The following is a 26,131-nucleotide window of genomic DNA, read 5'->3' on the forward strand; positions in this document are numbered from 1 at the left end:
TGAAGGCTTTCAGCACGTATGGGTAGGATGAATGTGGCAGTGTCCCACTTTCTAGCCTTGGAGGTGAAAGTTCACACCCACACTCTTCAGTGAGCCCTCACAAAAGAATAGTCAATCACTCTTGTGTCCCCTGTTTCCGTCAGAACCCTGCATTCACCTTGTCTATGTCAGGTTTTTTATCTTAGGTGCACAGCTGTGTTTCAAAACTCCAAATTTTATGGACTTCTCCAGTGCGGACCCACACTCTTCCATCCGGGGAGGGTTATCACCATGCTTTTGCCATTTGCTGCGCCATCCCAGGAAAGTGGTCACACAACCACCCAGCCTTTCTCAGTTGATGTCCAAACAAAGCAGAAGGCCGGCACCAACACTCTCTGTTCTCAGCTGGCTTCCTCGCTCCACTGCCTGGGAACAGTGCAGCACTTGGGCACCACCCACTCTTGCAACCCAGGGGGCCTTCAGACCATGGTGTCACACCTGGTATTCTGCCCCACTTCACCACCTGAGCACCTTTAAGCCTGGCACGTTCCCCACTGTAGCAGACTTCTACAAGGTCAGAGTTTGCTTACAGTACTTTGTGTTAGCTTCTGTAAGTAGGCTTCCTCCCTGCCACTGTATCCATAGCTGTACCTCTCCCGGTTCAGCTCCCCGCACCTCCTAACTTCCAAAAGATGGTCGCTTTTCTACTTGTAGACTTGCAGTTTTGTTCTCTCAGACTTCCGACTGATTTCTTGGGTGTTCAGAATGATTTGATAAATATCTAGTTGTGTTCAAGGGACAACACAAGCTTAGGGTCCCCTTACTCCTTTGCCATCTTAACTCCTCCCCTGTAGTGTCCTTCTATGTCTCTTGTTACAGTCTTTGGTTTAAAATCTAGTTTGTCTGATACAAATATTGCTAACTCTGGCTTTCTTTTGTCATCTGTTTGCATGATAAATATTTCTCCATCTGCTCACTTTCAATGTGCACATGACTTTAGGTCTAAAGTGAGTCTTTTCAGAGGTGCCTGGGTGGCTCAGGCATTAAGCGTCTGCCTTTGGCTCAGGGCGTGATCCCAGCGTTATGGGATCGAGCCCCACATCAGGCTCCTCCTCTGGGAGCCTGCTTCTTCCTCTCCCACTCCCCCTGCTTGTGTTCCCTCTCTCGTTGGTGCGCTCTCTCTCTGTCAAATAAATAAAATCTTTTAAAAAAATTAAAAAAATAAAGTTGAGTCTTTTCAATTATCATATGGTTTCACTCGTGTGGAATATAAAAAATAGCGCAGAGGACCACAGGGGAAGGGAGGGAAAACTGAACGGGAAGAATCAGAGAGGGAGACAAGCCATTATAGACTCTGGACTCTGGGAAACAAACTGAGGGTCGCTGGAGGGAGGTGGGTGGGGGGATGCAGTAACTGGGTGATGGATATTAAGGAGGGCACATGATGTGATGAGCACTGGGTGTTATATGCAACTAATGAATTATTGAATACTACATCAAAAATCAATGATGTACTATATGTTGGATAATTGAATTTAAATTAAAGTGAGTCTTTTGTAGGCGGCACATGATGAGTCTTGTTTTTTTATGCATTCTGTTACTCTATGACTGTGGATTGGAGCATTTAGTCCATTTACAAATATTCAGAATAATTATTGATAGATATGTATTTAGTACCATTTTATTTCTTGTTTCGTCATTCTTCCTAGAGATTTTTTTTCTGATGTTTTCTTGTCTTTTTCAATTTTGGTCTCTCCTTTTCACTCAAAGAGTCCCCTTTAATGTTTCTTGCAGGGCTGGTTTAGTGGTCATGAACTCCTTTAGTTTTTGTTTGGAAACAACAAGTTTAGTTTTGTTTGTCTGGAAAATTCTGTATCTCTCCTTCTAGTGAATGATAGCTTTGCTTGTAGAGTATTCCTGGCTACATATTTTTCCCAATCAGTATGTGGAATATATCATTCCACTCCCATCTGGCTTGCCATGTTTCTGTTGAAAAAAATCTCCTGCTAGCTTTATGGGTTTTCCCTTGTAAGTTAAAGACTTTTTTTTGTCTTGCTGCTTTTAAGATTTTTTTCTTATCACTGTATTTAATTACAGTATGTCTTGGTATTGGTCTTCTTTTGTTGATTTTGTTGAGGGTTCTCTGTGCCTCCTGTATCTGGCTTTCTGTTTTCTACCCCAATTTAGGAACATTTTCAGCTATTATTTCTTCAAATAAGTTTTTTTCCCTCTTTTCTCTCTCTTCTTTCTCTGGGACTCCTATAATAAAGATATTACTATATTTGATGAAGTTACTGAGTTCCCTAAATCTATTCTCATGTTACGTTATTCTCCTTTTTCTCTTTCATTTGGCTTCATTTCTTTCCATTACTTTGTCTTCTAGGTCATTAGTTTGTTCCTCTATTTCTTCCAGCATGCTGTTTATTTCATTAATTGTGTTTCTAATCTCTTTTATTGCACTCTTCATCTCTGATTGATTCTTTTTTAACTTTTATCTCTGTGGTAAGTATCTCACTGATGTCTTCTGTGCTTTGCGCCAAGCCCAGTGAGTATCCGTATGATCATTGCTTTAAATTCTCCATCAGACCTGTTACTTGTATCTGTTTCCCTTAGATCTCTGGCCATGGCCTTATCTTGTTCATTTGTGACAAATTCTTCTGTCCTCGTGTTTTATCTAAATCTCTGCCTTCTGTGTGTCAGAAAAGCCAGTTATGTCTCATGCTCCTGAATGGAATGGCCTTATGAAAAGTGTTCATGTAGTGCCCAAGGCCTGGCACTTCAGGGAGTGTCTGTGGTGTGCTGCATCCACTCTATTGTCATTTTTATCTTCTCTGTCCTTCAGGTCAGTTGTTTGCAGAGGCTGTCCTTGCCTGCTGTGGACAGTGTTTGGGGCCTGGCCTGAATGAGGCAAGTGTTAACTAGGAGACTGTTACCACCTCCACTGGAACTGAGGCCCTGCAAAACTCCCTGTTTGGGAGACATGGTGTGGGCATGAGTTTGTGGTGGTCTTTGGAGGAAGGGCCCTCTGCACTGAGACTGAAGGAAGTGTGACTGGAAGGGCAGTCTCACCAGAGTGCAGGGGTGTGGGGCTTCTTCGTGCAAAAAGTTAGGCAACCAGTGTTTGCACTGCATTGCTTTCAGCAAGTGACTCTCTTTATGCTTTGGGTCAGGAGAGAGAAATGGCGCCAGCCAGCTCCTTTGTTCCTGGCGAGGCATCTCCTTGAATGCAGCTTTTCAGGGACATGTTCCAAGAAGAGCAAATAATCTCTGCACTGTTTGCCCCAGACACTCTTCAAATCACTGTTTCCACATGTCTCACCCTCAGGTTGTTTGCTTGCCTTCCTTCCAGGGTTTGCATAGTGCCCTCTGGGCTCTATTGCAGCCAAGTCTACTGAGCTTTAAAAGAACAGGTTTTAAGCCCCACTGGTTGCAAAAACTCACGAAATTTAGCCCCTCTCCTTTTCCAAGTCAGTGGCTTTGGGGAAATGTTCTTGTGCGTCCCCCTGTGTGCTCCTCTCTCTTGCCCTTCTCCACCACCTCTGCTCCCTCCCTCTCACAGTACTCATGATCCGTTTCTCCCCTAAACCATGTCTCTGCACTTCCTACCTCTTCGGTGTGGCCTCTTTTCTTCCTTTAAGTTTGGAGTTTGTTATTTCAGTCTTATGGTTGATTTCTGTATTTTTCAGATGAGGCAAGTCTAGGGTCTTCCAACTCCACTGCCATCTTTGAAACCCTAGGAGAGATGGAAATTCTAAGAAAGGATAAAACAGAAATGCTTAGAAATCAAATGTACTATAACAGAAATGAGGAAATCCTTTGATAGGTTTATTATAGATGAGACACAGTTAAGGAAAGAATTAGTGACCTTGAAAATGACATAGAAACTTCCAAAACTGAAAATGAAATTGAAAAAAAGTCTAAAAAACACCCAATAGAGAATATTCAAGTACTGTGGGACAATGACAAAAGGCATAACATATATGAAATGGGAATATCAGAAGGAGAAGGAACAGAGAAAAAAACAAGAGCAATATTTAAAGCAATAGTGACTGAGAATTTCTACAAATGAACATCAGACACCAAGCCATAAATCCAGGAAGCTCAGAGAGCACCAAATAGGATAGATGCCCCCTCCCCCAAAATAAACCTCCACAAGTAGACCAAAAACAAAAAACCTCACATAGGCATATTATACTCAAACTTCATAAAATCATAAATAAAGAAATAATCTTGAAAGACCAAAGGAAAAGAAAATGTCCTACTTACAGCAGAGCAAAAATAAGAATTACACCAGACTTTTTTTCAGCAACTATATAAGCAAGATGAGGGTGGAGTGAAGTATTTAAAGTACTGAGAGGAAAGAATCAGTGTCCTAGAATTCTGTAACCTGCTCAATTAACCTTAAAACGTTAGTGAGAAATAAAAACCTCAAACAAAAATTAAGGGAATTTGTTGCCAGTAGACCTACCTGCAAGAAATGTTGAAACAAGTTACTTTGAGAAGGAAAATGATATAGATTAGAAAGTTGAATCTACATAAAGAAAAGAACAACGTCAGAGAATGAATAAGTGAATGTGGAATAATAATTTTTATCTTTTTATTCTTAATTGCTCTAATGGGTCAAAATATATGTTCAAAAGAACATTTGTATAAAATATTTGTTCCAAATAGTAACATTGTATTCAATCATGTATGTTTATATGATATTTATATGTGCTTAAATGTGTGTAATATATATAAGTAAACTGAACGACATCAAGATAAGAGGGACGAGAGGGAGGAATTAGGAATAGTTTGTTATTGTAAGGTGCTGGCTCTATCCTTGAAATGATACAGTGTGATCTGAGAGTGGAGTGGGGTTAAATAAGGAAAATCACATCGTCATATCAATAAATGCAGAAAAACATTTGACAAAACCTACCACCTATTCTTGATAGAAAATCTCTGGAAACTTAGGAATAGTTCTATTTAGTGAAGAACACCCACAAAGAGCCTAAAACTACCATCGTCTTTAATGGTAAGACACTCGAAGCTTTCCTGCTAAGGTCAGCAACAAGACAAGAATGTTCTCTCTCACAACAGCTTTCAACATTGCACCAGAAGTTCTAACTAATGCAAGAAGACTGTAAAAGGAAATAAAAAGATATATAAACTGGGAAGGAAGAAATAAAACTGTCTTTGCAGATGACGTGGTCATTCTATGTAGAAAATCAGAAATAACAAAAAAATCAATAAGCAGTTATTGTAAGTTTACAGGATATGAGGTTAATATACAAAAGTGAGTCACTTTCCCATGTAACAGCAATGAGGAAGTGGAATTTGAAATTAAAAACAATACCATTTGTGCTCATTTCGGCAGCACATGTACTAAAGTTGGAATAATACAGAGAAGATTAGTATGGCCCCCGCGCAAGGATGACACACAAATTCATGATGCGGTCCTTTAAAAAAACACAATACCGTTCATATTAGCACTCCCCCCAAGCAAAATAGTTAGGTATAAATTTACAAAATATGTACAAAGTCTGTGTGAGGTAAACTGCAAAATGCACAATATACCTGAAAGGCCCTCACCAGAAAAGATAATACAGATGTGAAGTAGGTACACGAAAAGATGTTCGACATCCTATGTTACTAGGAACTGACAAATGTAAGACCAGTACCAATTCCTGATGATTGTGGCATGCCAGAGCTTTCACTTACTGCTGGTGTATATTTGTATTCTGTTTCTTTTATTCTTAAAAATTTTGAAATAAACAGAAGATTATGCAGTGAGACTGAATGGGGACTTTAAAGGGTAACATAAAGTTGCTATCTGGCCCTTTACCAAAAAAAGGGTGGGGGGAACGGACAACCCTGTAGTCAAGGATCATAGCCGAGACATGATTGAGGGAATGCAGGCATACACTTATAGTGACATTGATTACTTTTAATTATATGGTAAAGATCCAAACAGAAGTTTGCAGACAGGAGAAGAAGGCACAGAAACATAAATGAGGTGGAGAAACCATTGAAACAGGAAATTTTAGAAGCCACGTTCCTTTTCACTGTGTATAAATTTATTTCACAATGTAAATGAAGTGGATAATTCTCTCTGAATACATAATCTACCAAACCTCACCCCTGAAGAGATGTAACATCTAAATAGACAAACTTCCAAATAAAAATGAGAATGTTGTTCAAGATCTACCCCCAAAATTTCACTGGGAAATTTTACCAAACCTTGAAAGAACAGGAAATCCCAAGGAGAATGGCATCAGCAAGATGGTGGAACAGGAGTTTTCTACCCTCTTTCTCCCAAAGAACACTGATTTTGGCAATCACACACAGATGCGAGTACCTTTGTGGGACCCAGGAGTTGCAGAGAAGTTCAGCACACCATTGGGAGGACAAAAAAAAATTGAGACTGGGAACACTGAAGAGAGTAAGCAGAACAGTTTCACTTTTCCTATGTCACCCCATCGCCAAGGTGGCACAGCTCAGTGCCGAAAGATGAACTCAGCCTGCAGTTTCTCCTTCAGGGGAAAGTGAGAGCATTTGAGTGAGTTTCCTACTTCCCCAGCTATGAAGGACACTGTCAAAAACACCCACTTCTTTCTCACTCGTTCAGAATACAGGGGTGATCTACATGACGGCGGGGCAGGGAGAGACTGGGAGCATAATAGGCAGTGTTCAGAACTCAACAAGGAACACAGGTCTTACTAACCACACACTCCATTAGGAAGCCTGGCCACAAGCTGCTGGGGATACTTAGCCTGCGAATCCCCCCATCTGAACCACGGGCATCTCCGACATTTCATTCTCCTTACGCACATGGTGCTCCACCCTGTAACTGCAGAGTCCAAGTCTTTGTGGACAGTTAGAATAAGTGGAAAGCCAGCTCAGCCCTGTAGAAGTGAAAGAGAGCCTATGAACTTGAGCTTTTAGCACTGCTGTAGGGAAAGCAGACAGGAGACTCGTAGCATGTAGCCTGGCTTTGTGGAATTAGGAGAAGGCATACAATCATAAGAATTCACTCCTAAGAGGAAACAAGAATTTTGGAGTAGCATATTCATAGAGAAGGTATGATAGAGCCTCAGAATCCCTAGCAGGCATTTTTCCTCCCAGAGGCAGTCAATAAAGACTGTGGGGGAGGTGACTAGTTCTTCAAATGCTAAGACAACAATGTAAGACCTAAAGGAACACGAAAAATCAAAGAAACAATACCAGCAAAGGAATAAAATAATTTTCTAGTAATTAATGGAGATCTGCAATTTGCTTGAGAAAAAATTCAAATTAGTTGTTTTGAAGAACCTCATTGAGCTTCCAGAAAACACAGGACACCTCAACGATATCAGGAAAACAATATATAAAACAAGAAGTTTGAGAGATAGAAATCATAAAAACAAAAAAAGAACCAAAGAGGAATTGAGGAGCTGAATATTACAATGAATGAAATGAAAAAATGAAGTAGAAAGCATCAGCAGTAGAATGAAACAGAACAAAAGACTCTCTGAACTTGAAGACACATAATTTATAATTATAAATCAGAGGGAAAAAAAAGGGAAGAAAGCCTGTGTGAGTTATGGGAAGTGAAACAATGCGTGCATTAGAGGAGTCACAGAAGGACAAAGAGGGAGAAAAGGACAGAAAGCTTATTAAAGAAATAATGTAGTTTTCCAAATCTGGGGAGAGAAACAAACATCAAAGTTCCTGAAGTCTGTAATTCCCCATACATATTCAACCCAAAGAGTACTTCACTGAGACACATTATAATAAAATGTCTAAAATCAAAGACACAGATAATTAACAGCCAGAATATGAATAAGGTGGCATGTGCAAGTCCTTACATATCAGTAAGTACTTTAAATTTAAATGAATTAAATTATCAACCAAAAGAAATAGAGTGATCAAATGGCTAAAAACAAGACCTAACTATACAAGAGACTCATGTCAGCTTTAATAGACTGCTGACAAAGAAAGAGCTGAAAGTGAAGAGATGGAAAAAATAACATTTGATGCAAATGAAAACCAAAATAGAGCAGGGGTGGATATACTTATGACAGAAAAAATACACTTCAACTTCAAAAACTTTAACAAGAGACAAAGACGGTTTTTATGTAATGATAAAGGAGTTAGTTCATCAAGAGGAAATAACAAATATATACATGTACCCAGAGCAGAAAAAGAAATAAAAGTTATCCAAATCAGAAAGAAAAAGTGAAATTGAAACCGTAAAGATCCTGCCAAAAAATTGTTAAAACTGATGAACAAATTCAGTACAAAATTAATACACAGAAATCAGTTGTGTTTCTGTAGACTAACAGTAAACTATTGGAGAAAGAAACCAAGAAAACAATTCCATTTATAATAGCATCGAAGAAAAATCCTTAGGAATAAATTTAATCAAGGGGTGAAAGACCTATATGGTGAAAATTATAAGACATTGATGAAAGAATTGCAGAAGATGCAGATAAATGGAAGAATACCCCATTGTTGTGGATTGGAAGCATTAATGTTGAAATATTTGTGCTGCCCAAAGAGAGCTACAGATAATATAATCTCTATTAAATTTTATGGTGTTTTTCACAGAAATTGAAAAAAAAATCCTAAAATTTGTACGGAACTACAAAACAACCAGAATAGCAGTAGCAGTCTCGAGAAAGAACAAAGCCGGAGGCATCACACTTCTGATTTCAGAATATATTGCAGAGGTATAGTAATCAAAACAATACGGTACTGGCATGAAAACAGACGCATAGCTGAATGGGACAGAATAGAGAGCCCAGAAATAAACCCAGCATAAATGGTTAATAATCCTTGACAAAGGCAACAAGAACACACAGTGGAGAAAGATCATCTCTTCAATAAATCATATTGGGAAAACTGGAGAGTCATATGCAAAAGAATGAAACTGGACCCCTATCTTATACCACTCTCAAAAATTAACTCAAAAAGGATTAGAGACTTTAAATGTAACGCCCGAAATCATGAAACTCCTAGGAGAATACATGGGGGTAAATCTCCTTGACACGGGTCTTGGCAATGATTATTTGTATGTGATACCAAAAGCTTAGGCAACAAACGGAAAAATAAACAAGGGGACTACATCAAACTAAAAAGTTCTGCACAGCAAGGGAAGCAATTAATAAAAAAGGTAGCCCACAGAATGGGAGAAAATATTTGCAAACCATATTTATGCTAAAGTGTCAGTATCCAAAATATCTAAGAAATGTATACAACTCAATAGTAAAAATGATAATAATAATCAATTTAAAAACTGGGCCAAGAACCTGAGTTGATATTTTCCAAAGAAGCATGCAAATGGCTGACATATACATGGGAAAGTGTTCAACATCATTATCAAGAAATGCACATCAAGACTGTAATGAGATATCACCTCACACCTGTTAAGATGGCTTTCATTAAAAATAGATGAGGGGTGACTGGGTGGTTCGGTCGGTTGAGTGTCTGCCTTCGGCTCGGGTCATGATCCTGGGGTCCTGGGATCAAGTCCCGCGTTGGGCTCCCTGCTCAGCTGGGGGGGACTGCTTCTCCCTCTCCCTCCCCCTGCTTGTGCTCTCTCGTGCTCTGTCTCACTGTCTCAAAAAATAAAAAAAAAAAGAAGAGATGACAAATGTTGGCAAGGATGTAGAGAAAGGAGAACCCTAATATACTTTTGGTGGGAATGTAAATGTAAAAAATTAAAAATAGAACTAGCAGATGATCCAGCAGTTCTACTTCTGGGTATTTTTCCAAAGGGAGAAAACTTAACTCGAAAAGATAAATGCACCCCTATGTTCATTGCATTATTCACAATAGCCAAAATATGGAAACAACCTTCGTATCCACCAGTGGTGAATGGATAAAGAACCTGTGGTATTTTTATCTATTTCTATCTATATTTACATGTACACGTACAACTCTATCTATACCTACATCTCTGTGGGATGTAATGATACATTAGTCAGCCATGAGAAAGAACAAAATCCTGTCACTGGTGACAACGTGCATGGTCCTGAAGGACATTATGCTAAGTGAAATAAACCAGAAAGAACCATGATCTCACATATATATGAATTCTTAAAAAAAAAAAAATTGAACTCATAGAAATAGAGTTGAATGGTGATTCCCAGAGGTTGTGGGGTGGGAAAAATGGGAGAGATGGTGGTCAAAGAGTACAGACCTTCAGTTACAAGGTGCACCAGTTCTTTAGATCTAATGTACAGCATTGTGACTGTAGTTCATAATGCTGCAGTGTGCACTTGTAGTCTGCTCAGAGAGTAGATCTGACGTGTTCTCACCACACACATTAAATAAATGGTATGTGAGGTAATGGATTTGTTAACCTGATTGTGGTCTTATTTTCACAATGCATAAGTATATCAAAGCACTCCGTTGTACATTTACATATACAATTTTATTTGTCACTTATACCGTAGTAAAACTAGAGGAAAACAAACAATAAACTAATTAAAAGAGACAGTTTCTTTCAAAGAACAGGATATCCCGGTGCTACTCTTTGTGGGACTACATCAAAATCAAAAGCTTCTACACGGCAAAGGAAACAGTCAACAAAACCAAAACACAATGTACTGAATGGGAGATATTTGCAAACGACTTATCTGGTAAAGGGATAATATCCAAAATATGTCAAGAAATTACACAAGTCAGGGCGCCTGGGTGGCTCAGTTGGTTAAGCGTCTACCTTCGGCTCGGGTCATGATTCCAGGGTCCTGGGATCGAGCCCCACATCAGGCTCCCTGCTCACCCTCTGCTGCTCCCCCTGCTCGTGTTCTCTGTCAAATAAGTAAATGAAATCTTAAAAAAGAAAAAGAATTTACACAACTCAACACCAGATGAACAAATTATCCAATTAAAAATGGGCAGAAGATATGAACAGACATTTCTCCAAAGAAGACATCCAGATAGCCCACAGACACATGAAAAAATGTTCAACATCACTGGGCATCAGGGAAATACAAATCAAAACCACAATGAGATACCACCGTACACCGATCAGAATGGCTGAAATGAACAACTCAGGAAACAACAGACATTGATAAGGATGCGGAGAAAGGGGAACCCTTTGGCACTGTTGGTGGGAATGCAAAGTGGCACAGCCACTCTGGAGAACAGACAGTATGGAGGTTCTTCAAAAAGTTAAAAATAGAGCTACCCTATGACCCAGCAATTGTACTACTAGTTATTTATCCAAAGGATACAAAAATACCAATTCGAAGGATTTGGTTTTTTTGTTTGTTCGTTTTAAAGATTTTATTTTATTTATTTGACAGAGACAGCCAGCGAGAGAGGGAACACAAGCAGGGGGAATGGGAGAGGAAAAAGCAGGCTCCCAGCGGAGGAGCCTGATGTGGGGCTCGATCCCAGAACACTGGGATCGTGCCCTGAGCTGAAGGCAGATGCTTAACGACTGTGCCACCCAGGAGCCCCAATTCGAAGGATTTGTTAATAGCAAATATAAACAAACCCTGATGTTTATAGCAGCATTATCAGTAATAGCCAAGCTATGGAAAGAGCCCAGATGTCCATCAACTGATGGATGAATGGATAAAGGTGTGGTGTATAATGTCCAGAAGGTTACCAGAGGGGAAGCAGGCGGGGGAAGGTGGATGAAACAGGTGATGGAGATTAAGGAGTGCACTTGTGATGAGCGCTGAATGATGTATAGAATTGTTTAATCACCGTATTGTAACAAATTGAAACAAATATATGTAACATATTGAAACAAATATAATATCGTACCTTAACTATACTGGAATTAATAATAAAATTTAAAAAATAAAATAATTTTAAAAAAACAGGAAATCTCAGTGTCAGAGGTAGGAAAATAAGGAAATACATCCTATTATCTTATGAAGCAAGGATGATACTGGTACCAAAACTGACGTAAAGATTTACTAAAAAAAATACCACAGCTTGGTCTCACTTACTAATTATTAGTTTGGTAGTAATAATGCTATTTTGGCTTGTAGAAATAAGTTTATATATTTTAGATATACATACTGAAGTATTCAAGGGCAGAATGTTAGGATGACTTTTTAAGAAATATATTGCCTATCATTTACTTTAAAATATTTAAGCATTGAGGTGCCTGGCTGGCTCGGTTGGAAGAGCATGAGACACTTGATCTCATGGTTGAGAGTTTGAGCCCCACGTTGGAGTGGAGATTACTTTAAAAAAAAAAAAAAAGACCTGGCTATAGCATTTAAAAAATAAATAGGGCACCTGGGTGGCTCAGTCAGTTAAGCATCCGACTCTTGATTTGGCTCAGGTCATGATCTCAGGGTTGTGAAATTGAGCCCTGCGTTGGGCCCTGTGCTGGACATGGAGCCTGCTTAAGATTCTTTCTCCCCCTCTGCCCTTCCCCCCTCTCTAAAATTAATTATTTAATTAATTAAAATATTTAAGCATTGAATACATATATAACTATAGGTTTTAAGGCTCATAGGCTGACCACATCATCATTCTATCTTTTAAGGATTTCTGAGTCAATCATGAAGTACTTATTTGTAAACCTTTTATAATGAATATGTTTGAAATTTGTAGGTACTTAACTTTTAGCTTGCTTTTTTTTTTTTTGAAATTATTTTTTTATATTGGACTTCACTATAAAGTGTATTTTTATAAACAAGTTTTGCTTTATTTTTTTTTTAAGATTTTATTTATTTATTTGACAGAGATAGAGACAGCCAGTGAGAGAGGGAACACGATCGGGGAGTGGGAGAGGAAGAAGCAGGCTCATAGCGGAGGAGCCTGATGTGGGGCTCGATCCCATAACGCCGGGATCACGCCCTGAGCTGAAGGCAGACGCTTAACCGCTGTGCCACCCAGGCGCCCCTTAGCTTGCTTTCTATATGTTTATAATTTCAATTTCTCGAATACAAAAACAGCTTAAGTACAGGATCTCAAATAATTCATATGGAAGGATACTTTTTCAAGGCTTGCAAATATGGTACTTTTATTTTTTATTTTTATTTTTGTTTGTTTATTTATTTATTTATTTTGGTAATTTATTTATTTGAAGGAGAGAGAGAGCCAGCGAGAGAGGGAACAGAGGCAGGGGGAGTGGGAGAGGAAGAAGCAGGCTCCCAGTGGAGGAGCCTGATGTGGAGCTCGATCCTAGGATCACACCCTGAGCCGAAGGCAGACGCTTAACGACTGAGCCACCCAGGCGCCCCAAATGTACTTTTAGATCTAACTTAACAACTTTTAAGAAATGGATAATGAGAAAAGGACTTTTCAAATATATGTAGAGAGAGAAATGTTAAGCATTTGAAAGGGAAGTAAGATACTCTGAAATGGAGAATTAAAGAAAAAAGAAACTACCTATTTAGAAGAAATTTTAAAAGCAAGATGCATAGCAGAATGTAGGTGGTGAGCTATGCTGTGTCGTAAACTACGGTAACAATGTGCGCCAGTTATACTCAAGAGAAGCAATTAAAACAAAAAGGAAAATGAAAAATAATAGAAGTGAGAGTAGGATATTAGACACAGAACATAATATTAGAGAATCCCAATTCAAACATGAGTAGATGTTCTGTTTGGCCTTTTCACCATCATAGCATTTCCTTCGATACTTTCTCTGTAATCTATTTTATTAAGCACATATGTATACATATTCTTTTTTTACTTAGCCATCATGGTGACTGAGTCCAGGAATAACAGCAGGCTTCTTTCAGAAGCTATATAGGTCATCCTCTGTAGATTTTCAGAAAAAGGCTCCTCTCTGGGTCACTTAAGTGTCTGGATTTGTTCTTTAAAATAGGAAGGTTGGGGGCTCCTGGGTGGCTCAGTCAGTTAAGCGTCCGACTCTTGGTTTCAGCTCAGGTCGTGGTCTCAGGGTCGTGGAGCTCCTCAGCTCGGAGTGTGCTCTCTTGCTAAGTAATAAATAAATAAAATACTTAAGACAGGGAGGGTGCAGAGCTGATGAACTCTCTCTCTCACCCTACGGCTGTTCCATAAACGGTGAGTCAACTCGGTGGTTTGTTGGTCATTTGGGTAGCTTGGTCACTAAAGAAAATGGAAAAATTGTGAGAAGTAGAAAGATTAGAAAGAAGGGGGTGTGAAATTTAGAAAGTAATGATTTAATTTGGGGTAAGATAGGAGGAAATGATTATATGAGAAGTAAAAAGGAAAAGATCCAAGTTAGCTTAAAATACAGAGGAGAAGGATAAAATCTTGAAATGAATGTACAGAAAATGGGAATGTGTGGGAAGTCGTATATTTTACTTTGTCTAGGAGCTACTGAATCACTGTAACAGAGCCAGTAGCAAGATAATGGATTTAAACTTGGTTTCAGCTTTTTCTACCCTGGATTATTTTTCCCTTCTTTCTGTTTTTAAAGATGTATCAGATGTAATTTGTTTGATGATAGGGTTTACGTAAGTTTTTCATGTGATCATAAAATAATAGGGTGAAAAAGAAAGGTAATAATGCTTTTCTTTGGGGCCGGGGGAATTCTCCAGGCATAGCCCTTTTGTACCTGCAGTTGTACCGGGTCACATGTGACCAGACCTACCTGCTCCGGTCCCTGGATTACATAAAGAGGACACTTCGGAACCTCAATGGCCGCAGGGTCACTTTTCTCTGCGGAGATGCCGGACCCCTTGCGGTAGGAGCTGTGGTGTATCATAAACTCAAAAGTGATTGCGAGTCCCAGGAATGCATCACAAAGTGAGTTTTTAAAACTGGAAGTATTTTTTCTAAATTCTCTATTCAAGGTCTTACTGTAGAAAGACATTCAAAAAGGAAATTATTTTTTAATTCATCTACTGTTGCCAACAGGTCTTTCCAAGAAGTGAAGAGGTTTATATGTTAACCTTGAGCATAACGATAAGATCATATGCCTCCTTTCTATCCAAGCTTGTGTCTGCCTTAATTTTGGGAGAAATAAACATGTTCTTTCATGTTACTTTAATCTTTTTCCTAAATAATTTTTGGTTGTGTTCATTGCATGAAAATTAGTTTATATGCTTTAGATTCACTGTCATAACTGTTATTTTTAGGTTCAGTTGTTTTGGAACAGTTAGTATAAAACTTTCATTACACCGGTTGGTTTATATTCTTTTTGGAAGAGGCAGAGGTCAGGGCCTGCTACCATCGTCTGGAGTGTCTGGCCCACGCTGGCAGTTGATGTTTGTTGAAAGAATGAGTCGAGCTAATTCCCAAGCTTTGACTACATTTTAGTACTATTTTCTTTTAAATTTTAAATCACTTTCTTCTAATTCTGATTTCAAAATTGAGTGTCATCTCTTACATGGTTTAGACTAGACACAAAGGTAGATACTTTGAACAGAAAGGTATGTTGTTATTAATGTGATATCTGAGAGGGAAATTAGCGCAGTGGAGAAGTTCTTGTTGTTTGGGTTTTGTTTGTTTGTATTTCTTAAAATGAGTTTTAAATTAAGTAAAATAAGTAACAGGTAATTTCTAAAGTGATAGGGTTACTAACCGTTTCGGGAAGAGGAATTTCAGACATCCTCTGGGAAAACAGAATCTTTCTTGTTGCAAAGACTTCTGCAGCTCCAGAGAAGCATCGTGTGCCGAGATTCAGACCTCCCCGATGAGCTGCTTTACGGACGGGCGGGTTACCTGTACGCCTTACTCTACCTGAACACGGAGATCGGCCCGGGCACTGTGTGCGAGTCAGCTATTAAAGAGGTACTGTGGGGTCGCCGACAGCTGTGGGCGTCCTGTCATCTCTACCGTCCCAACCTGTCAGCACACAGCCGCGTTAGTGGCTGCACTTTGCTTCTAGGTAGCAGTGATTTCTTAAGGCATCTCATAAAAGCAATAAATAGCTGCCTTTTTTTTCCTTTCTAGGAATGTTTTGTAAAAACTTATCCTCCTCTCAGGCCTATTAATTCACCTGTTTTTACTAGAACCAAACAACAGCAGCTTCAAAAAGATAGAATATTTATTTCTGTTTCATAAAGCTTCTGAACTGGTAGGCAGTCCCAGTGAATATGGCTAAGGGTCTGGGATCTTGTGTTCTATCATACCTTGTGTTCTATCATATCATGCCCTTATCTGCATGCCCAGACTTAATTGAGCAGCCCTAGGCTCCAGACGGGGAGGATGTAGAGGATAAGCAGCTTCTTTTTTAAGGCCACACATGATTCAGAAGTCATCTACTTCACTTCTGCTCACATCCTACTTCCAGAACTTAGTCAAAGGACTGTGTCTGTCTGTAGCTGAGAGGTAGATGCCCGGCCAAAACATGGAGCACTGTTACCAAAGCGTGAAGGGGGAAAGGATACGGGGAAACAATTGTGTCTTTGCTACATGTCATTACAGAGACGATATTCGTTGATGTAATAAAATGTGCATATGCCGCAGCTGACCTCATTTCATGAACCTTTCATAAATAAGGCTAATTCCTCCAGCCTTTCCTGGAAGATGTACTGCCAGTCTTTTGGAGAAAACATGGCAGTTACAAGGCAACTAAGTAGTCTAGGATAGTTTTTACGGGAAGTTTTTCTAGACTCTAGTAAACTGTTCATACGAAGAATTTTTAATTTCGTGGTTTGATTTCCTAATTTCTTTTTCTATTCTGAGATTGTCTTCAGATTTCTCTCTGCCTGTATTTATTTATTTATTTATTTTAAAAAGATTTTTTAAATTTTATTTGACAGAGATGGAGACAGCCAGTGAGAGAGGAAACACAAGCAGGGGGAGTGGGAGAGGAAGAAGCAGGCTCATAGCAGAGGAGCCTGATGTGGGGCTCGATCCCATAACGCCGGGATCACGCCCTGAGCTGAAGGCAGACGTTTAACCGCTGTGCCACCAGGCGCCCCTCTCTGCCTGTATTTATTAATTTATAAACTAAAGATAACGGTGGTGGCTACTGACGGCTTACAGATTTTTTAGATGAAGTCGTCTATATAGAGTTGTTAGTGTGAATTAGACGGAAACAGGACACATGTAAGGGTTTTAGACTTAATGCTGTCTCTTGGTCTCCGTAGGTCGTCAGTGCTATTATTGAGTCGGGCAAGGCTCTGTCGAGGGAGGAGAGGAAGGCGGAGCGCTGCCCGCTGCTGTACCAGTGGCACAGGAAGCAGTACGTCGGGGCGGCCCACGGCGTGGCCGGCATCTACTACATGTTGATGCAGGTAGACACGCGTACAGTCACTCTCGTGTAAAATACTTCATCAAATAGGAAATGGGGACGGAATTTTAGTGTAAGTCAAGCAGGCTGAAATAAAATAAGGATCCTGCCTGACTCATGGATTCTTAAGCTCTGCTTCGTGAACCCCAAGCGGTGAAGCGCTGAGAGCACGTTCTACAGGTGGTTTTTACTGGGTTAGGTGTCTGCTGCCCACACTTTCTTCTGTCCATGTCCTTCTGCTCATTGTAGTTGCTCTTCGAATAGAGGGGCACCTTCTGGGAGCGGAAAGGGCCTCCAGGATCAAGACTGAGACAGAGACTTTTCATGTTCAGATACCCCCAACTTGCCTCTCAATCTTGTCTGACATCTAGTTGACTTGAGAAGTCACCATTCTGTCAGGCAGGCAGAGACACCCCCCCCCCAAGTAGTGCTTCAGCCTGCTTCCAGCATCATGGCCTGTGGTTCCCTTCCCCACTCTAGACACAGCCTGTTTTTTTTTTTTTCAATTAAGCCTTTATCTCCCACACCCATACCAGAGTAGTTAATTAATGCTCAAAAATCACAAAGCTAGTAAGTCAAGGAACATGGGTTAGTATTTAGATTAAAACTTTTTAACTAAAAGCCCATATATTCCTTTTTAAAATTTTTACTTCAAATTCCTTTTTTTTTTTTTTAAGATTTTATTTATTTATTCGACAGAGAGAGAGACAGCGAGAGAGGGAACACAAGCAGGGAGAGTGGGAGAGGAAGAAGCAGGCTCCCAGAGGAGGAGCCTGATGCGGGGCTTGATCCCAGAACGCCGGGATCACGCCTTGAGCCGAAGGCAGACGCTCAACGACTGCGCCACTCAGGCGCCCCCAAATTCCTTTTTTAAACCTACTCTACCACTAAAGGAAATTCATATCTAAATGGGACTAAAACCCCCTTTTCTGGAAATGAGTTGTCTTTGTTTATTGTTGTAGAAGTAAAATGTACATATCCCAATTTGTGAATTTTCTTTATAGTGCAGACACATGTTTTCAAAGTAACTAGAATTCCATATCTCATTTAAAAATAGCACTATTATTCTGGAAAATTGGTAGTTTGTGTATATTTTCTATTTCCCCAAGAGAAAGTTTTAACACTAGCTTTTGAAGCTTTCTTTTTAAGTGATAGCCTTTGGGGAACAGAACCATATGAAAACCACACCACTAAGACATAACCTTAAAGTTTACATGTAGGTGTTGAGGTTAATTTTGCTAGATATTAGGGGTTTCCTTGAGAGAAACCCAAGTCACAAAGTTGTCCCCTTTTCTCTGCTTTTAAAGTGAAGAGCGTGGAAATATTATTTGGTCAGGATTCTGCATAGAAATCGGTATCCGTTTTCTTGTAGCCGTCGCTAGGCAGCGGTATGCCAGAGCCGGCTCGCACCTGTCTTCCCGCTGTGTCTGCAAAGCGCAGCCGGGGGGCCGCTCTGGGGTAGCAGGTGCTGCTGTGCAGCTCCGCGTGGAAGGCGGTCAGAAGAGTGTGCACAAACCCTTTCAAAATGTCACTTAAACTTCACTTTCAGGATGGCACAATAAAGACATTTCTCCTCTTGAAAATTATCTCAGAACAGCAAGGAAAACAAACAAAAAAACTAGAAACCCACCTTCCTTGATGAGGCTAGCAGACATCTGGAGCCCCAGACGACAAATACGTAGACTGAGAATAGAGGAAAGAATGGCACGTGACCAGACAGGACAGGGGAAGATCACACGTGGGTGTCTGAAGAAGGTGCCAGCAGGAAGCAAGCCGTTATGCACGGCAGCCCCCGAGCCCTCAGGAACTTAGTGCCAGGGGAGGAGGGGGAGCCGGACACGTGTGCACATGGGGCGTGATGTGTGGGCAGCAGGAGGGCTTCTCTGAACATCTCTATACAGAGCGCCTGGATCTCTGTCTGGGAGATCTTCCTCCCCTAACTCCTGTTGGAGACAGAACGGTGGGGTCTGGAGCAGCTGAACCAGCTCTTTCAACTCCAGAAAGCCAGGTGTAGAGGATAGTTGAAGAGAAGCGTAGAACCACACACAGGGCTGGCCTGAGTGTCCACAGGGTACTGGGCGAGCCCTCCCTGCCCCCGTGGACAGCGGGGCCACCACCTCTCTCACCCTTTGGCTTCACTGCTTCCACTTCAGGACGGGGGAGTGAAGAGGGGCTTTTTTTGTTGTTGGAGAAACAGCTCAGATAAAAGATTGCCAGATGTGGGTATTTCAAAGTCCCCATTACAAATGTTAGCTAGCTATCTGTGATGGTTAATATTATATATTAGTTTGGCTGGGCCACAGTGCCCAGGTATGTGGTCACACGTTTTTCTGGGTGTTTATGTGAGGACATTTTGGGTGGGATTTATGCTGGTGTTAGAAGGTGTGAGAAGACACTTTGAGACCAGAAGACAAAGCAGGCCACTCCGCAGAGTTTACGCAGTTTTATTCACGGTGACTTACTGACGGGGCGATCGGGCAGAAGATGACTACGGCTGCTGCACAGTTATTCTCTGCAGAGTCCAGACCTTAGTCCATAGATTTTGTAGAGCGAGGGGACATGCAGAAGGGCATTGTAGTGAGATCAGAGGGCTTGCAGGCACCTAACTGCCAGCTACCCTTTAATGAGGTCTTGTGGCCCGACCTGTGCATCTGGAAGGGGCAAGACTGTGTTATCTCTGACGGATTCAAGAGAGGCCAAAACCAGCCTCCCGCAATTCCTGCCTGGGCCGGCATGTCTGAGGTATGTATATAGATCTCCAAGGGGCCTGGAACACATGGCCCCAAGAGAGGTCACTGAGCAGACATGAGCAAGCTGGAGTCAGTATTGTCAGCTCTCCTACAAATGCTTGGACTTGTAATAAAGCACTTCCCCTCCAACATGGGGGTGGGCCTCATTCAGTCAGTTAAAGGCCTGCCCTGAGCAAGAGGGAATTCTCCAGCAGATGGCCTTCAGACTTCATCTTCAACACCAAAACAAGTTGAAATTAAAAAAGGTCTGCCCAAGTCTGAAATAACCAGATGGTGATTTAATTTGAATATTATATGCTTCTCAGTATTCCACGTATTTGATGCTTTGTTGTATTAGTTACAGTACAAAGGCTTAAAAAAATCTTAAAAATAAATTAAATGTGTTGTTTTTATTTGTTTAAAGCCAGCAGCAAAAGTGGACCAAGAAACCTTGACAGAAATGGTGAAACCTAGTGTTGATTATGTGCGCCACAAAAGATTCCGATCTGGGAATTACCCGTCGTCATTAAGCAACGAAACAGACCGCTTGGTCCACTGGTGTCATGGCGCCCCGGGTGTCGTCCACATGCTTGTGCAAGCTTACAAGGTCAGCACTTCGTTGTTCATAAGCATGCAATGTTTGGAAATCCACTCTTCTCCACCAGGTTTTCAGTTTGATTTTGGCCAGCACATTTGATTGCAAACTAAAAACCTTTTAGAATAATGTTTTTACAAAATAAAGTCTCCCTGTTTCACTTTATCACCCTGTAGTTGGAGCTGTACGTGTATGTGTGTGTGTTTTAGCAGGGATTATGTTCGTGTGTAAAAGAAAACCTGGGTGACAGCTTAGTAATGATTTTTATTCTGCCTGTGAATATCAGATAAGGCAGTAGGCACATAATATTATAACCAAATGCTCTTTGTTTGCGTTCACATCATTTTATTTTCTTGCTTGAATAAGCCTTTATTGCTGGATGGTGATGCTTATTTGGGGCCTTTTAAATTCGAGTTTAAAATTGTTATAAAATTATTCATATGGGAGAATTGTGATAGTCAAAGCTTTACACATAATGGGGTATTATAGAAAAACAGACAGTACCTTTACTGATTAATTCTGGTAGTCTCAAGATAATATTTGGGCACAGTATTAAGAATTCATTTGATTTCTCTCCTGGACTAAGAATTAACCTTGTAAGTTGTAAGCAAACAATGCTTCCTTTTTTTTTTTTAGTTGTTTTTAAATGTGTTTTCTTAATATTTTATTACATAGAAGTTGAAATTACAAACAGCTTACCACATTCTGTAACATTTTTTTAACATTTCTTGGAAAATAATTCACATTTAAAGAAAAAATGTTTTCAAGCAAGTTTTTTAGATGACTATACATTTTATTTTATTTTTTAAGTTTCTTATCTGAGGGCACCTGTGTGGCTCAGTCAGTTAAGTGTCTGCCTTCAGCTCAGGTCATGATCTCAGGGTCCTGCGATCAAGTCCTGCATGGGGCTCTCTGCTCAGCAGGGAGTCTGCTTCTCCCTCTGCTTCTGCCCCACCCCCTCAGTCTCTCTCTCTCTCTCTCTCAAATAAATAAATAAAATCTTTAAAAAATGTTTATTTCAGTGTAATTGGTGCACAAGGTCGTATTAGTTTCAAGTGCACAACCCAGTGATGCCAGTTCACACACAATGCAGGGCTCACCACAGGTGTGGCCGCCGTCTGTCACCGTGCAATGAGTTACAGGATCGTTGACATATTCGTTCCACAGCTGGAAGCCTGTGTCCCCCCTCCCTGCACCCATTTTGCCCATCCCCCCACAGCCATTGGTTTGTTCTCTGTATTTACAGGTATGAGTCCACTTTTTGTTTCTTCATTTTTCTTTTTTAGATTCCTTATATGAGTGAAATCTTATGGTATTTGCCTTTCTCTGTCTGACTTATTTCACTTAGCATAATACCCTCTTGGTCCATCCATGTTGTACCAAATGGCAAGATCTCATCTTTTTCTGTGGCTGAGTGATACATACATACAAACACACACACACCGCATCTTATCCGTTTGTCTGTCAGTGCACGTTCAGGTTGCTTCCATATCTGGGCTATTATAAATAATGCTGAAGTAAGCAGAGAGGTGCATATATCTTTTTGAATTAGTGTTTTTGTTTGCTTTGGGTAAATACCCAGTAGTAGGATTAATGGACCATATGATAGTTCTAGTTTTAAATTTTTGAGGACCCTCCATACTGTTTTCCACAGTGACTGCACCAATAGTGTACAAGCGTTTCTTTTTCTCCACATCCTCTCCAACACTTGCGATTTCTTGTCTTTTTTATTTTAGCCATTCCGACACGTGTGAGATGATGTCTCATTATGGTTTTGATTTGTACTTCCTTGCTGATTAGTGATGTTGAATATCTTTTCATTGTCTGTAGATCTTCTTTGCAAGAATGTCTGTTCATTTTTAATTGGGTTGTAAACCATGCTTCTTTTGTAACTGTATCTTTTTAATGCATCTTTATTTGTAATTCTTGATGTCGGAGGTTATTGTTCATATATCAAAGTATGTAACAGTAACCACAATGATTGAGTAGTGTTTTGGCAAAGTGTCTTAGTTTTGTAGAAATAGATAGAATTAATGAAGCAGAATTCATATTTCTACCTAGAAATAACAAAAGAACTAGTCTCCAAATTGATTTTATTTTCCCTTTGTGACTAACCATAATAATTTAGAAAAATTATGGGGAATCTCTCATGATATTGATGAATTTTTCAGAAGTTTTTAATCCTCCTACAACATTAACACCTAAAATATTCAAATATAAAGGTCAGGTATGAACATTTAAGAAAATAACTCAGAAAGTTATGATAAAAAAGGGCAGTGAGGGGCGCCTGGGTGGCACAACGGTTAGGCGTCTGCCTTCGGCTCAGGGCGTGATCCCGGCGTTATGGGATCGAGCCCCACATCAGGCTCCTCCGCTATGAGCCTGCTTCTTCCTCTCCCACTCCCCCTGCTTGTGTTCCCTCTCTCGATGGCTGTCTCTATCTCTGTCAAATAAATAAATAAAATCTTTAAAAAAAAAAAAAAGGGCAGTGAAATATACTCTGGAAATCAGAAGAACCTAATGATTCATCTTCTTAACAATACCTCAATCTTTAAGTTAAAATAAAGTACTGTTCAAATCGCTGCCTCCCTTTTTTAGAGCTTTAGAGCGATTGTTGTAACTTCAGTGACAGAGATAAATCTACAATATTATAATTATCCAACCATAATGCGTATATTGTTGACAAACAAGGACCCTTTGATATTCAGAACAGATGTATGACTTTGATAAAAAGTGAAAGCTTTTGTTTGTCAGGCTCCTTTTTCTCTTTCACGTTAAAGAGGATAAACAGTACAGGTGGGCATTCCTGGTGGCTGGGGTCTCCCCGACCCCCGAGCCGCTGGTAAGGAGGTAGTCAGGAGCCAGGACTTCCAGCGGGGCCATCATCCTAAGGAGGTCCGTTTCTCCTGGCCCTGTTGCCTGTGACTGCCGTCTGTTCCTACCACTGCTGGTCTGCTGGTCGCACGGGGAGCAAACATCACAGAGCTCTGCTGTTGGCGATGCCACAGATGTCTCAGACCAGCTGCCGCCTGGCCGGCTCTGGCTCAGAGTATCATGTGAATGTCTGTCCCTGCCTTGCTTATTCCGAAACAGAAAGTCTCTCTTCTAGAAAGCATAGAGCGAAGGCATTCAGATCCCATATTTAGTCACTGAAACTTAATTTTGTTCATTTACGTCAAGATTCTCAAACATGAGGAAGGCGAGGAATATCAGAATCTTTGGGGGCAGAAGGCATCAATGGTAATTTGAAAAGGCACATATAATATAGTTTTACAAAATACAATGGTAATTTGAAAAGGCACATATAATATAGTTTTACAATTGAGTGTAAGTGAAGTGTGAGATCTGTGTTTGGCCAAGGCAGAGGGTGGTGTGGGCAGAGACCCGTGGGTGGTGGGGTGGAAATGCAAAGCTAGAGAAACACAGCTCGAGGCTCTGTTTTCTCTCAAGTTATTGTTAACTCAAATTAAGAGCATTTGCATTCACTGAAGCTATCTCAGAATTAGGAAGTACTTACATTTTATATAAGTTTTCAACATTTTCTCTTGCTGGCATGTGAACGCAGTTCTTCAAGAATGCTTATGAAGGCATAAGGTTTTCAAGTATTTGAAAAAGTGTTAATACCCGTCACAAAACTAGTTTCACTTAATTTGTTCCCCTCCTAGAGATGCTCATCGCGTGTCCTTGGGTGCTCTCTGCTTGTGTGAACATCTGTTGTTACCGTAAAAGTTCATAGTGTTCTGCATGATCCTTGAGAAATGGCAGCGTTTTAATGACATTCTGTGCTATATTAGGAATTATATTAGTTGCAAATGATTTTCTAGCGAATCACACTTGTGGACCCTATAGCTGGAAGCTATTTAGCTGAGCTGTTCTTGATTATCTGACAGTAAATCACTGGCGATGGTAACAAATTCTGTCTTCTAACTACACGTACGGGCCCTTCGGCCTTAGCAGTTCGTGTGGATTCAGCCGCTGTAAACAAATCCTCACACTGGTCAAATGGAAATTGTATTTGGAACGGTATTTACGCATATAGTGCCCAGGAAAACCATATACGTCACACCAAGGTGATAGCGATATAATCTTTTGACTCCATAACGTATGCAACCACCATGCCTTGCCCACTCCTGTACCTGCCTGCCTATGCTGGAAACCCCCAAATTGAGCTGTATTAGGAATGCTCTCTGATGGTCAATTGTTGACCATACATCAGAAAATGTTTTCATAGAAACTGTGTTCCCCAAGCTCCCTTGTAAGTCGATTATTTGAAACATGGAGTATCTTAGGGGTGCATATCAGAATCAGCTGGAGAGAGTCTTTCAAATTATACTTTCTTTCCTTCTTCCTCAAGATTGTGATCCCTTCTTCAGTTTAAGCATCGCTTATATAAACCTACGACATTGTATCAGTTTGTTTTCCAGTTGTGTCTAGTTTTTTACTCTTAGGAATAAGCTGCTGTGAACATTCTTGTACGGGTCTGTGTAGACATGGGTTTTCATTTCTTTTGGGCCAATACCTCAATTGCTGGATCGTGAGCATCTGTAAGAAACTGCCAGACCTTTTCACAAAGTAACAGCTGTTGTACCTTTTACTTTCCGTCGATGACGTAAGAGGGTTCCCATCTTTGGCAACACTTGGTATTGAAAGGCTTTTTAATTATATTCTGGCGAATATTATATTGTCGTTTTTAATGGATAGCAATTTTGCTTGTGTTCCTGGCTCATTGTTGAACGTCTGTTCATTCCTTTTACCCACGTTGTTTTATTCTTTCTTTTATCGTCTTATTATTGAGTTGTAAGGATTCTTCATATGTTCTGGTTACAAGTCTTTGTCAGATACATGTTTTGGAAATAATTTTGTAATTGGCCTGATCATAATCTTTATGGTATCTTTTGATGAATAGAGTTTTTAATTCTGATAAAGTCTATGTTTTATCAAGTTTTGATGCTAATTTATTTCTGTATCTTGTCTAAGAGATTGTTAACCTAAAAAATAAAACCACTAGTTATTTAACCAGCAAAATGGGCTTATTCAAGAATAGCAGAGAATTACATTTTGGGATAGACAAGCTATGAGAAAACCATAGGCAAGTCCAACAAACAAAGGATATGAACGTTCTTTTATGGAGAAGGAGGAGGAAGAGGGGAGAGGTGGTTTTGCATGGAAGTCCAGTGGGGAGAAGCAGTTCAGGGTCATGACAGTTTCTCGTTGGCTGAGTTGCAGGGGTAGTTGATTTCTTGTAGGAGATGCAGTGAACTCTTTTCCCTGTTGGGGTCTGTAATTGATGATTCTTTCCTGTTTCCTGCTTCCTCTTCCGTTGGGGTCTGTAATTGACAAGTCTTTCTGGAATTGAGTCGAGTGGCAGGCTTTCCCTTCTAACCTCCCAACTCCACTTTAGTGAGATTTCCCTTTATTAATTGTCACTACATTTTACTTTTCCGCAGGTTATACAGATAATTAGATTTAGAGCCATGAGCTATCTCTCAGTGAGTTTTACATATTACACGCATAGTCTGTATATTAGGTTTGTATATGTGACAGAAGAAGAGAGATTCTTTTATTTAAGCATCAGGATAGCTGATTGTTCCTCCATCGTTTATTGAAAAGACTTTTATTTTCCCCATTTGATTGATTTGGTGTCATTAATACCCCTAACAAGCCACTGAGATGAAGAACTAGTGTCCTTTTATAGTTGAGAAAACGGAGACATAAGGG

General features: G+C 40.2%; 1 protein-coding gene and 1 non-coding gene across 2 annotated transcripts in view; both read left to right on the forward strand.

The window, feature by feature from the left end:
• The window catches only part of LANCL2 (LanC like glutathione S-transferase 2), a 51,270-nt gene that overhangs the window by 19,643 nt on the left and 5,496 nt on the right, over positions 1-26,131 (forward strand). Inside the window, exons 3-6 of the mRNA XM_045788532.2 lie at positions 14,448-14,655; positions 15,495-15,642; positions 16,947-17,093; positions 20,243-20,425. Coding sequence (XP_045644488.1) covers positions 14,448-14,655; positions 15,495-15,642; positions 16,947-17,093; positions 20,243-20,425 — 686 coding nt within the window. The remainder of the gene's footprint in view (positions 1-14,447; positions 14,656-15,494; positions 15,643-16,946; positions 17,094-20,242; positions 20,426-26,131) is intronic.
• Positions 5,323-5,425, forward strand: LOC123786287 (U6 spliceosomal RNA). The gene has a single exon (XR_006777931.1). It is a non-coding gene; the product is annotated as a U6 spliceosomal RNA (small nuclear RNA).

This window comes from Ursus americanus, chromosome 3, assembly GCF_024610735.1.
Source record: "Ursus americanus isolate L20-20 chromosome 3, mUrsAme1.1.p, whole genome shotgun sequence".
In the NCBI taxonomy this organism is placed as follows: domain Eukaryota; kingdom Metazoa; phylum Chordata; class Mammalia; order Carnivora; family Ursidae; genus Ursus; species Ursus americanus.